The sequence below is a fragment of the Lacerta agilis genome, chromosome 13 (assembly GCF_009819535.1).
Source record: "Lacerta agilis isolate rLacAgi1 chromosome 13, rLacAgi1.pri, whole genome shotgun sequence".
In the NCBI taxonomy this organism is placed as follows: Eukaryota; Metazoa; Chordata; class Lepidosauria; order Squamata; family Lacertidae; genus Lacerta; species Lacerta agilis.
Window position 1 is genome coordinate 12409925 of NC_046324.1, and position 13359 is coordinate 12423283.

General features: G+C 42.5%; 1 protein-coding gene across 1 annotated transcript; it reads left to right on the plus strand.

The window, feature by feature from the left end:
• The first annotated feature begins 3484 nt into the window (after positions 1-3484).
• DUT (deoxyuridine triphosphatase) lies at positions 3485-12240 on the plus strand. The gene is made up of 6 exons (XM_033167583.1): positions 3485-3671; positions 5649-5740; positions 7445-7489; positions 9803-9877; positions 11782-11852; positions 12098-12240. The coding sequence occupies exons 1-6, from the start codon at positions 3511-3513 to the stop codon at positions 12152-12154; spliced, it is 501 nt and encodes a 166-aa protein (XP_033023474.1). The 5' UTR covers positions 3485-3510; the 3' UTR covers positions 12155-12240.
• The last annotated feature ends 1119 nt before the right edge of the window (positions 12241-13359 follow it).

Genomic DNA, 13359 nt, shown 5'->3' on the forward strand with positions numbered 1-13359 from the left:
GTATAGCTCCTTGGAAGAAAGGTGGGGTTGCAATGTAATGCAATGCAATCAATAAATGGTGACAGGTGACTAATAAATGTTGGATTACATAATGAAATTCCGTAATTTTGTTTTATTGACATTTCTAAGAATTTGGGTTGGCAGGAGCGCAGAGTCCAATCACAATGTTAGAAGCTCATCATGCGGTCGAAACAGGTTTTTATTTTATTTTATTGTAATTGATTTATTGTATTTCTATGCCGCTTTTCATTCAAACGAATCTCAAAGCGGCTTACAAGCAATAAATAACAATAGCATAATAAAACATAATAAAGCATCAGAAATACAGTATACATTATATAAAATAACAAATGAGTGTTTTTTGTATTGTAATTTATTAACAAAACAGCAACTAAAAAAATAAGCTAATCACTATTTCTTTTCTTTTTTTGACAAAGTAATAATAAAAAATTAAAATTAAAATGTGCACCCCACCACCGAGACCATTCCTCTGTAACTATCCAACCTCCCAAAATTTCAACACCTCTTGCGGTGGTCTGACCCCTTTCCGTTTCAACAGTACAAATTCTACAAATACCTTCTGTATCTCCTCAAAATAATTTCTCCTGCATATCTAACCTTAACAGCACGTTAATTTATCATTAACAGATATGTCTCACACCTCTTCACACAATTCTTCCATCACTATTCCAGCAAGTCATGATTAACAAACGCATACCGAATTTAATACAGTGGTACCTCAGGTTATGTACTTAATTGGTTCTGGGTCGCTGTACGTAACCCGAAAACTACGTGACCCGAAAAATTTGGTTTGCACATGCACAAACCGGAAAAACACGAAAAAAAAACGCTTCTGCACATGCGCAGACAACGAAAACACTTTTGCACATGTGCAAATCGTACACGCTTCGGGTTGCGCTTCCGGGTTAGCGGAGTTCGTAACCCGAAAAGTACGCAACCCGAAGCATACGTAACCCAAGGTACGACTGTATCTATAAAGCAGCATACAGTATGAACATTAACAAAATAGCAACTAAAAAACAAGCCACCTTAGCACCTTCAAGTTTACACCATGCTTCCTCAACCTCGGCCCTCCAATGTTTTTGGCCTACAACTCCCATGATCCCCCGCTAGCAGGACCAGTGTCAGGGATGAAGGGAATTGTAGTCTCAAAATATCTGGACGGCTGAGGTTGAGGAAGCCCGCTTTACACCATGACTCATAACCTTGCACTAAAATGCACAGTGTTCCTGGCTTTCCCAAAGAGCAAACTCAAGAGGTATGGGGTGGGGCAGACCTCACAGCAGGGGCTGATGGGAAATGTAGTCCAAAGAATCCCTAGCCCTCTGGCCGTGGGCTGAGGAGTTGCATGAATAAAGCAACGCTTCTTGCTGTGCTTGGCTGAGGCAGGTGACGCCACGGCTGGGTCAGCGGTGAAGCCCGAACGAGGGCCTGCAGGCGACAGCCATGGCCGGGCGCTTCCTCCGGCTGCTTTTCAGGAGCAAGTAAGGAGCGGGGCGGGAGAAGGGAAAGAGTCAAGAGGTGCCGGCCAAAGCGATAGAAAAGCCGCCAGCGCCGCCATTATTCCCTCTCGGGAGGAAGGGGTCGACCAGCCGAACCCGCAGGGGCGAAACGCCCCTTTCTCCCTCTCCTTTTGGGGAAATTGGTTTCTCCCACCAAGGAGCGCCCTCAGCCTTGGGGACCGTACTAACTAGGTATGGGGGGGAGAGAAGAGATAAGCATGGGAAAAGTAGGGAAGTGTGCAAGGTTTACAGTACATTTCATTTCATTTCGACCCCTGTTCCCCCCCCCCCCCCAAAAAAACCAGTCATTGCTCCCTAAATAAGCTCAGAAACGAGTTTGCGTTAGAAATCTATTACTCTTACTATATTTCTCCTGGTTGCAAAATTAGGAATATAGAAAGAAAAAGCTCCCCATTGCAATCAAAGAGGGGGTTGTGTGAGTTGTTTTTTTATAGCGTAGCTGTAATAACTGGGCAGCTGCATGTGACTCACCCTTTCCCTCAGCCAACCATTTCATACTGCATTGCATTGCAATTCTGTTTCCCACCTTTTTCTCCAAAGGAACTCAAGGTGGCATTACATACTTTAGTTCTCTTCCCGCTTCCTCGTTGAACCCTCCACAACAACCCTGTGAGGCAATTTAGGTTGAGAAGCGACGGCTTGCCCAGCCAGAAAAAAAGCTGTGCCTTGCAGCAACGCATCTTTTACCCATGTAAAAACACACAGAGAAGAAGAGCCCTGCAGGATGAGGCCAAAGGCCCATGATATTCTAGCCCAGCATCCTGGGATCACAGCAGCCAACCAGGTGGCAAGCCTGCAAGTGGGATGTGAGCGCAAACGGTATCTGATTCCCAGGGAGGGCATACTTATTTTATTTAGTGCATTCATTTATATCCAAGCTTCCCTCCAAGTCGTGCAAGGTGCTTCAGCTACCTTCTCTCAATTTTATCCTCACAACAAGCCAGCGAGGTAGGTTAGGTAGAGAGAAAGTGAGTGGCTGAGTAGAAATTAGAAACCTGTACCACACTGGCCAATGGACGTCTACTTGGAAGTAAGCACCATCGAGTTCAGTGGAGACTTCCTCCCATGTAAAATGTGCATAGGGTTACTAACTCGGTCTTCTTTCTTGTGGTGGTGAGCTTTTTCAAAACAATAGTTTTAAACGAATATATTTATTTGACATTATTATAATCAAATCTCATTTCTCCCCCATATGGAGCTGCTTTTTTACGGGGGGGGGGGGGAGATCACAGAACTAGAGTTGGAAGGGATTCCTAAGAGTCATCTAGTTCAACCCCTTTGCAATTTAGGAATCTCAACATGCTGCCATCCAATTAGAAACCATACCGGACGCTGCTTAGCTTTTGCAAACTTGTAATAATAAAAAAATAATATTTATTTATTTATTTATTTATTTATTTATTCATTCATTCATTCATTCATACCCCGCCCATCTGGCTGGGCTTCCCCAGCCACTCTGGGCGGCTTCCAACAAAATATTAAAATACAGTAATCCATCAAACATTAAAATCTTCCCTAAACAGCTAGCAGTTTTTTTATTGCTGGTGGAAGGCAGGCTGCTATCTCCTCACAATTTCGCTAGAACTGAGGGTTTCTCCATTTGTTTTGCTCATTTGGGCAGCTCCCGCTTTTATCCAGGAGAAAAGGATGAATGGAAGTGGATGGATTCCAGTACGAACTCGGAAAGTCGTTATTTGGAGGGTAGCTTGGGCTACTCTACATTCCCCTCCCCCCTCCATATCTCTTGCCTCTAAAACAAGAGTGACTGACGGCACATCCTTTCCCCTCATTCGCCCCGCCCCCCTCGCGCGCCCATTGGTGCTTGGGTTGAAATTCCCGCGCGCGAGAGGGAGGCGGTTAGGCGGGGAGGTAAAAAGCGCGGGTTTTTCTTCATTCTCCTCAGGGTTAACCGCCTCCTTAACTCCGTTTCTCCCGCCTTTTTGTCTCTCTCTTTTGCGCGCACAACATGCCTTGTTCTGAAGCGGACCTTGCCCCTTCCCCCAGCAAGAGGCCAAAAGTCTCCGGCTGTGAGGCGCCCGGCGAGAAACTCCGCTTCTCCAAGCTGTCGGAAAACGCGTCCGCTCCTTCCAGGGGCTCCTCCCGGGCTGCGGGCTATGACTTGTACAGGTGAGGAAGAAGGCTTTGGCCCACCGCAGCCGCTAAACAATGTATAAATAGAGAGAGAGAGAGAGAGAGAGTTCGAATCCTGCTTGCTTCTCGGATTGGTTCAACAATATAAATATACAGTGCTCTAATCCCGCTTGCTTCTCAGAATGGTTTAACAATATATAGTTGTTTTTTTAAAAGTGCTTGAATCCTGCTTGCTTCTCAGAGTGATTTAACAATATATAAAAAAAATATGGTCGAATCCTGCTTGCTTCTCAGAGTGGTTTAACAATCCTGGAAAGAGCCTTTTTTCACTTTTAAGAACAGGGTGCCCTCCCACCCTGTAATTCAAGCACTCCTCAAAACCGCCTGAGAGACACATCACCTAATCTGAGATGGGGTGGTAATAGAGCGCAAAGTGACTTCCTTTTCATGTGCTTGGAAGCAGGCTTTAGTACAAAACAGTAGTGTTGACCCAGTGGCGTCGCTAGCCTCTGCGCTGCTGGGGGCGGCGGCAGCGCAGAGGCACCCCCTGGGGGAGGGGCACGACGCGCGCGCCGTGACGTCATCATGACGTCACGACGCACGTGTATACAGAAAGGGGGGATTTCCCCCTTTCTGAGGCTTTTTTTCGGCGGGGGGGGGGGGTGGTGACCAGCGAGGAGGGAGTGACGGGTGACCCCCACCTCGCTGGTCGCCCCCCCCCGCCGAAAAAAGCGGCGGAAAGCGGAAAAAGAAGCAGAGCGGCGCTTAAACGCGCCTGCTCTGCTTCCTTTCCAGGCTTTCCCCGCCCCCCCCGCGGTTTTTTTCGGCGGGGGGGGTGGTGACCAGCGAGGAGGGGGTGACGGGTGACCCCCACCTCGCTGGTCGCCCCCCCCCGCCGAAAAAAGCGGCGGAAAGCGGAAAAAGAAGCAGAGCGGCGCTTAAACGCGCCTGCTCTGCTTCCTTTCCAGGCTTTCCCCGCCCCCCCCCCCCCGCGGTTTTTTCGGCGGGGGGGGTGGTGACCAGCGAGGAGGGGGTGACGGGTGACCCCCACCTCGCTGGTCGCCCCCCCCCGCCGAAAAAAGCGGCGGAAAGCGGAAAAAGAAGCAGAGCGGCGCTTAAACGCGCCTGCTCTGCTTCCTTTCCAGGCTTTCCCCGCCCCCCCCCGCGGTTTTTTCGGCGGGGGGGGGGTGGTGACCAGCGAGGAGGGGGTGACGGGTGACCCCCACCTCGCTGGTCGCCCCCCCCCCGCCGAAAAAAAAGCGGCGGAAAGCGGAAAAAGAAGCAGAGCGGCGCTTAAACGCGCCTGCTCTGCTTCCTTTCCAGGCTTTCCCCGCCCCCCCCCCCGCGGTTTTTTCGGCGCGGGGGGGTGACCAGCGAGGAGGGGGTGACAACCCCCCTCGCGGGTCGCCCCCCCCGCCGAAAAAAAGCGGCAGAAGCACCCCATCCATGTGCTGCTGCTCCGGGGGTGACGGAGGGAGCGGCGGCGCGTGGGAGTGGCGGGAGGGGCCGCCGCTTGACACCCCCACCCGCCGCTGCTCACCCTGTCACTGGGGGCGTCCCGCCCCCACCGCCCCTCCCCAGCGACGCCCCTGTGTTGACCACCCCTTTAGATTGCTAACCTAGTGTTACTATCTGTATACTACAGTTATCTAGGACAATTACTTTAGTCTTCAATTTATTTTATTTTTTATTTGCACCCAGGACCTATTCTTATCTCCAGCTTCCACCATGCAACCCAATTGGAAATGTTTACAGCCCGTACAATTCCTTGTTTTTCAGAGCTAGAGTGACCAGATGGAAAAGACTTTGATGCATAAAAGGGAATTTTGACACATTTTATTCATCACCTTCTGGGGCCAAATGGCAGAGGAAGGCCGTTCCCTTCAAGCACTGTGAACTCCCAGAGCACCTGGCTGTTTTATGCCTAGATATTGAATGCTGGTCTGATGGTCATGCTTAACAAGACAGTTGGTATTTCTTTGGGTAATAACATAAATTTGCTTGCTTTTCTAGTGCACATGACATTGAAATCCCTGCTTCAGGGAAGGCTGTAGTGAAAACAGACATTCAGATTGCCCTTCCTTCTGGATGTTATGGTCGAGTAGGTAAGTTGCAAAACAGAAAGCTTCTAATCTTGCAAATTGCTTCTTAAGACTATTTTCCTGAGAACTATGCAATAAGAATTTAAATTCTCTGTAAGTATTTCCTGGAAATGATCTGCAAAACCTGCAGGAGTACATTAGTTCTATAGTCCCTTGTATTGAATAAGTACTGTATTTTTCCGTCTATAATATGCCCCCATGTATAAGACGCCCCTTATTTGGGGGGACTCAGATTTAAGAAAATGGGGGGAGATGTATCTGTGTATAAGACGCCCCCTAATTGTTTACATTATTTTTTAGAGAAAAAACCTAGTCTTATACACTGGAAAATAAGGTAATTATGGGTTTGCAGCCTAGGGCAACTTTATAGTAGCCCATATTAATAAATTTATTTATGTAAAACTAAATTTTGAATGCTTTAATTTTTATGTATCTGAAGCCTGGTTTTTTTTGTTGCTTTGCATTTGGAAATCTGATAATTGTACAAATAGCACCCATAAAGTCCAGTCCTAAAATTTGTCGGGTCTGCAAATAGAATTTTCTCTTTTGAAATCAGTTAAAGACTTCTTTTCCAGTTACGTAAGTGGTGAATTGTGATAGCACCATGATCACTATTTCTAGCTGGTCCAACAATGCTTACCTCTTGCCAGGGTCCAGACCTCTACTTAAGATTAAATCCAGGGTTACCTCCCTTACTGGTTCCATGTTATTAGCAGATCAGGGTTTTGGGATGTGATTCTGTAAAACATTGCAGTGAGCATTTAGCTTCAATAAATGAAAGCAAACTCAGTGTGTGTTTCCCTTTGTACAGTCGTACCTTGGGTTACATACACTCCGGGTTACGAACTCTGGTAACCCGGAAGCGCAACCCGGAGCATGTGCGACGCATGGATGCTCAGAAGCATTCTGCGCAGTTCGCAGATGCGTTCGCACATGCGCAAACCACTACTTCTAGGTTTTTTGCGCACTTGTTTGGGTTCCGTACTTTTCGGGTTACGAACTGTAACCTGGAACCAATTACATACGCAACCCGGGGTACCACTGTAGTTGTCCTGAGCTTAGTACCAGCACAGAAGTGAACTCGAGGTTATTTGAGTTGGAACTTGCTTCGACACATCATATGTATTCCAGTCCTTCAATAATTTTTGTATATGCTTAACGTCCTTGTATGATTGCTGTAACTTTTTGCTTCTATAAAATGAGTAATAAACCTATACTGATGGGCTAAAGTGCTTTTCCCCCTACCTCAACTGAAAAGGATTGCAACATACTGACGAATGTACTGTAGCGGTTTTGTCGAGCAATGTAGGTTTCTACTGAAGTTGGGAATAACCACACCAGATACCATAATGCTGAACAAGAAGTGTGGATAGATAGAGCTTTCCTTCTTAATCGTGGCTACCTTAACCAAGTTAGCCATGTCCATATGTGTCACTTCATATTGCTCACTAATGTGAGTGGAGCTACATGCTGCAGCCATGCAAACAATTGTTCTAAATGCAAGCCAGCTCTCTTACTAAAGCCACTTTAGTCTTTGTACTTTATTTTATTGCTGAAAGAAACTATAATGCTGTTAATTGAAACACTTTAGAAATATTTGTGAAATGTGAAAATATTAGTATTGAACAACTTGCCGTGGAAGTACATTTTACAAAAATCAGTTTGGATTTTTTTGTTTTTTAAAACTTTTGCTTTCTTTTTGTTTAGCTCCTCGCTCTGGTTTAGCTGCAAAACACTTCATAGATGTTGGTGGTAAGTCACTTGTTTCTTATGCTTTTTAACACTTGGTGGCTTTATCATATACCAATATATGATAGTAGAAATATACATTGTTGAAATTGACAGCTGGGTTCACAAGCAGCTGAGACATCTGATATGGCTAACTTGTAGATGGAATAAATTAGATCTCTATCCTAGGTGTTTGCATCCTCAGTCAAATGAGGTTTAGCTTCATGCTACTTTGCAGACATAGAAGTGGGCTTCATAAAACCTTTAACTGTCTTGTTTTAATATTATTTCTGCCACTGCTGCTGCTGCCACTCAACACAAGCCTTCAACAAACTTCTTTAACTGTTTCAGTAGAAACAAAATCGAAAATTCTTTCTAGTAGCACCTTAGAGACCAACTGAGTTTGTTCCTGGTATGAGCTTTCGTGTGCATGCACTGTGCATGCACACGAAAGCTCATACCAGGAACAAACTCAGTTGGTCTCTAAGGTGCTACTAGAAAGAATTTTCGATTTTGTTTTGACTATGGCAGACCAACACGGCTACCCACCTGTAACTGTTTCAGTAGAGTATGAAATTAACCTGTATTTGACAACATTTATGTTGCTGTGTGTACCATAACCCTAGATTCATAGCTTTAGTTGCAGAATACTGCAAAATCTCATTACTGTGGTGATTTTTAGGTAGTCCCTGAAGCATATACTCTCATGAGGCTATGAGGTGCCCAAAGACCCTGAGGCATGTTTTACTTCGTAACATTTTCAACTTAAAGGAAGCACATGTTATATGCAACATTTGTGTCTTGGGTACAATGAAATGGAGAGAATTTAGTGCTGGATTACCAGGGGACCATGTGGAGTTGAGGTGGGAAATATATACCGGTACTTGTATAGTTCGTTATTGTTATTTCAGCCACACATAGAATATTTGGAATAGCTGGTTCTTGTTATATGTAGTATTTGCAGTTGAATAAATTGACATAATTCCAGAGAACTCTTCTAACTTACTTTAAATGCATACAGATTAGGAATAAATTTTGAATGTGAGTTTAAACATTACAATTGAGTTTGACTATCTCCTGCTTTTTGTTTTGCTATTATATTAAAATTTTGGAAAATTCCTTATGCGTATGAATAGTTGAAGGTTATTGTAATTCTGAAAAAGCCATTATGGAAGTTTCCATAATCCGCATGTGTGTGCTTTTGGAATGAAGGATTTCAACAAAATGTATATTCTTAGTCTGACAGGGAGAGTACAGAATTTCATTTTGTTGGTTAATACTCTTGACACCAACAATGAACTATTTGTATTCTGTTACATGGTTTTATTTGGTTTGCTGTTAAATTCCTTGAGCAGCCTATTATTATCTACTTTAGCTGCTTTGACACAAGTAGAGGCAAATAGGAAAGAGTTGTCTACTTGTTCTGAACTTCCCTTGCTGTAGCTTTTGCAAATTTGTATTAGTACAGTCGTACCTCCGTTTACATAACCCTCTGGTTACATAAACTTCGGGATTCACGCCCAGCAAACCTGGAAGTATTTTACCGGGTTTTGCCGCATGCGCAGAAGCGGTCTACGGATGTGCAGAAGCGGTCCTTAGGTTGCGGAAACCTCGGGATCTGACCGGACCTCCAGAATGGATCCCGTTCGCAACTGGAGGTACCACTGTACAGTACTGAGAAGACAAGGCTGTTTATAAAAGAACTACCAGCAGTGGCTCGCTTCACATCCCTCTTTAAAGTAAAATTGTAACAATTCTACACTATAAATGACCTTTATGACTGCTGCTGCTGCAGAATAGAATTTGAAACTAACTGCAAGCTTGAGACTGGAGTTTTGATATTGAACCAGTACTGTTGTATTAAACCTGGTTAAAGAAAGAATAGTTTATTAAACTGGAAACAAGTTATCCAGCCTGAACTCTTCCCCTCACATTCTATTGTGGTTTGTAATTTGGCATTAAGCAATAATTCCCTGTTTTGGGTGTAACATAAAACAGTGGTTTAAAGCAGGTGGGAAACCTGGGCCCTCCAGATGTTGGAAGACTGCAACTCAATCTTTGGTGGAAGTTGGAGTCCAGCAACATCTGGAGAGCCTGATTTAAAGAGACTAGGACTGAAGCATCAAAGCTGGCCAACAAGGATGAAGGTAAGCATGCAAACCCAGTGCCCTTTATTGTCTTGATCCATAAATGTTACATCTGAACTAGCCCACTTACTTCAATGTGATACAGGTTGCATCTAAGTCAGTTTCTTATTTCAATATTCAGGTGTTTCTAGCAGTCAAGTAAAAGGTAGAACATCTACTTTCTTACATTATCTGATGTTATATATTACAGCTGGAGTTATTGATGAGGATTACAGAGGGAATGTTGGTGTTGTACTGTTTAACTTTGGAAAGGAACCTTTTAAAGGTAAGAATTAAACTTTGAGGTGTAGATATCCAGCTGAACTTTGTAGGGTGTTTTTTTTTTTTTTTAAAGCTATCTCTTTTATGGTGACCTTTTTAGAAACATGTCTATTGACTTCCTCTCATCTCCCCTTCCTGCGTTTCTTGTCTATCATCTTTAGTAATTTTTTACATCTTAAAAACTTTATTTTGCTAAATATCCTAATCATTAATCTTATCTATTATCTTAACTCATTATTTCATAATTCCTAAACACTTAACCAAACTCTAAGTCTACAGTCTAACTTATCTACTTATATCTACTTTTCAATCATACAATAATTTTTTAAATACAGTTTAAATTTCTTCCACTCTTCTTCCACCACATCGTCCCTCTAGTCACGAAGTTTCCCGGTCATCTCAGCGAGCTCCCTATAGTCCATCATTTTCATCTGCCACTCTTCAATCGTTGGCATTTCTTCTGTTTTCCAGTTTTTAGCTATTAAAATTCTAGCTGCAGTTGTGGCATACATAAATAATTTGATGAACATTTGAATTCATATATATTTCAACTATATGTAACAGCCTTTTTTCTATTTTGGTGTGACCTTATTCTTAGGGATGTGGGTGGTGCTGTGGGGTGCTGTGGTCTAAACCACTGAGCCTAGGGCTTGCCGATCGGAAGGTTGGTGGTTCGAATCCCCGCGACGGGGTGAGCGCCCGCTGCTCAGTCCCAGCTCCTGCCCACCTAGCAATTTGAAAGCACGTCAAAGTGCAAGTAGATAAATAGGTACCGCTCCGGCGGGAAGGTAAACGGCGTTTCCGTGCGCTGCTCTGGTTCGCCAGAAGTAGCTTAGTCATGCTGGCCACATGACCCGGAAGCTGTCTGTGGACAAACGCCGGCTCCTTCAGCCTATAAAGCGAGATGAGCACTGCAACCCCAGAGTCGTCCGTGACTGGACCTAATGGTCAGGGGTACCTTTAACTTTACCTTTATTCTTAGCAATTCTATACCCTTGGCCATACAGTGTTGTTGTTGTTGTTGTTTTACAGAAAGTAGCTTTAATGCTTTATACACTTAAAAGTACCTAGACCTATACAATTATGTGTAGCAGCATGTGAGGTGGTCTTGATTTAAACACTTGATGTTTCTTTATCTTTATGCTCCATTGAATAAAAGTATCTGTACAATTTTTGATTGTCATCTGAACAAGTTTATCCATGAATAAACAGGTATATTAACTAATTATATCATTTTTCAATGCATTAAAATGAATATTCTCCTATTTTAAATGAAAATTCTCTAATATTCTCATTCATCGAGAATATTCTCCAAAAGATTATTCTCAAGAATTTAACATCACTAGCTACAGCAGCAAATGACTGCTCCAGATGTTATTAAAAATATTAGAGTTTGTGGTGAAACAAAATCACTTCAATAATACATCTAGTTAAATACATAATCAGAATAATACATAGTGATGTTGTATTAAATTGAAGTGGGATTACCAAACTTTGAAGAAGAATGAAGACTGTAATGGATTCAAGACATAGTCTGATGGAACAGGATGCAGGCAGCATTGCTAAGCAAATTTAGGTCTAGTCAGTGATTGGGAGGACTGAATGAGGGTAGATTGGTTTTAAATCAGAATTTAAATTGCCAAGAAAAAAGACGGAAATCATGTTTTCTTCTAAAATTAATAGTTGGTTCAAGGAGACGTGCTAACTGTCTGTATAGCCATTAAAACTTTGGTTTACAACTGTAATGGTGGCTAATTCAAAACTTTTGATTATGTAGCTCACATGTACTGCGTAAATTTATATGCTTAGTAAGGAGCAATAGAATTGCAGGATAAATAATTTACATCACAGTGTTCTTAAAGTATTGATACTATGAATTCTTAAACCCTTTTTACTTTGGCTTTGAAGTTAAAAAGGGGGACAGGATTGCCCAGCTAATCTGTGAGCGCATCTACTATCCTGAGCTTGAAGAAGTCCAGGTAAGGAACTTCAAATACTTTGTATCCACAGCTGATTTATTCTTTTTAAAAGGAAGGAGAGGAATTAAATCCTGCTTGCTATTGAATTATACTTTAGCACAAGAATTTGTCATTCACTATCCACTGCATTTTATTAATTAATATTGTACCTAAACATGAAATATATTGTGGTGGTCACATGATTTTCAAAATAATAGAACAAGAGACAATGACTTTGAGAAATTAATCACATGCCTATCTTTTAGGTTTTGGATGAAACAGAACGTGGCTCAGGAGGTTTTGGATCAACTGGCCAGAAATAAGGATAGCTGTTACTTGTAGTAAAAGATTTCATTTCCCTTGTTTTTGTATAGAGCATTTTTGTATAAATAAAACTTCTTTTGGTAGACTTGCTTTCTGTTCATAAAGAGTTGCTGAAGTTACAACCATTATTCAAGGAAAATAACTTGAATATGTGTTACAACATACTATTCTCTGCCTACTTATGTTCAGTAGGTGTCAATATCATGCTAGTAGAGGACAGAGGAATTTTTCAAGTGAAAACTATTAAGGACTACAAAAGGCACTTGAAGCTCTTCACAGAATTACTTGCAAAATATCAGTGAAGTCATAACAAAAAGCAGTGTATAAAATCACACTTAAAATAAAGACTGAAACAAAAGCAAGAAGCAAAGAAAATAATAAAATGGATCACCTAGCAAATGCCTAGAATATGAACGACTCTAATCTAAAAGCCAACAGTGATGCCAATACGTCTAGGGGGGCTATTACATAATGGGACACCATAACATAAATGGTCCTATTCCTGGGTGCAACAGACCTGATCCACATCTCTCAAACTAATAAGGAAAACAACTTGCTCATCAGATTTTGTGCTTCCCACCCAGTTCTTGACTCAAAATACAAATATTGAGGAAAATATTTAGGAATGCATACTATTTATGTCTGAGTCCTTAACTGACCACCTGACTCGTTTTTTGAGAATCTATTAAGTGTTTATAATCTGCTTTCACCAATACTTTGTTACTTCAGTCTCAGAATAGAAATGAACATTAAGAAAAGAGGCATTGTTCAACAATCACAGAATCCATAAAACAATTCCAACAAGCAGATTAACATCTTCATAATGAAATGAACAAAACAAACAGCAGTGAGGAGAACAATGAGAATTTCCAATTAAACCAAATGCCTGTTAAAGAAACCCCTATCTCCGCCAGGGTAGCCCACCATTGTCCCCTTTCTGTGCCAACGGACTTTCCAACCCACATTTCCAATTAAAGAAAACTGCCTTTCTCCATATCAGTTGAAGGCCCAAATGCAGACAATTCCAACAAAGAAAAGTGGGAGGCATCTAAGGGAACCAGTGTGGCTGCATAAGGAGTTTACAGATGAGCTGAGATGTAAGCATCAACCAGAGAGATACGAGTGTGGCCAACAGGTGCATCTGAGCAACTTCAAGATTGTTTTAGGAGCACCGAATGGTCACTTTTTGAGGAGAATAATGTGG

Bases quoted from the DNA above. Each gene is read 5' to 3' on its own strand.
- DUT (XM_033167583.1), top strand. From the start codon at position 3,511: ATGCCTTGTTCTGAAGCGGACCTTGCCCCTTCCCCCAGCAAGAGGCCA. The intron at 5,741-7,444 runs GTAAGTTGCAAA...CTTTTTGTTTAG, and splicing joins TGGATGTTATGGTCGAGTAG to CTCCTCGCTCTGGTTTAGCT. The intron at 9,878-11,781 runs GTAAGAATTAAA...TTGGCTTTGAAG, and splicing joins TGGAAAGGAACCTTTTAAAG to TTAAAAAGGGGGACAGGATT.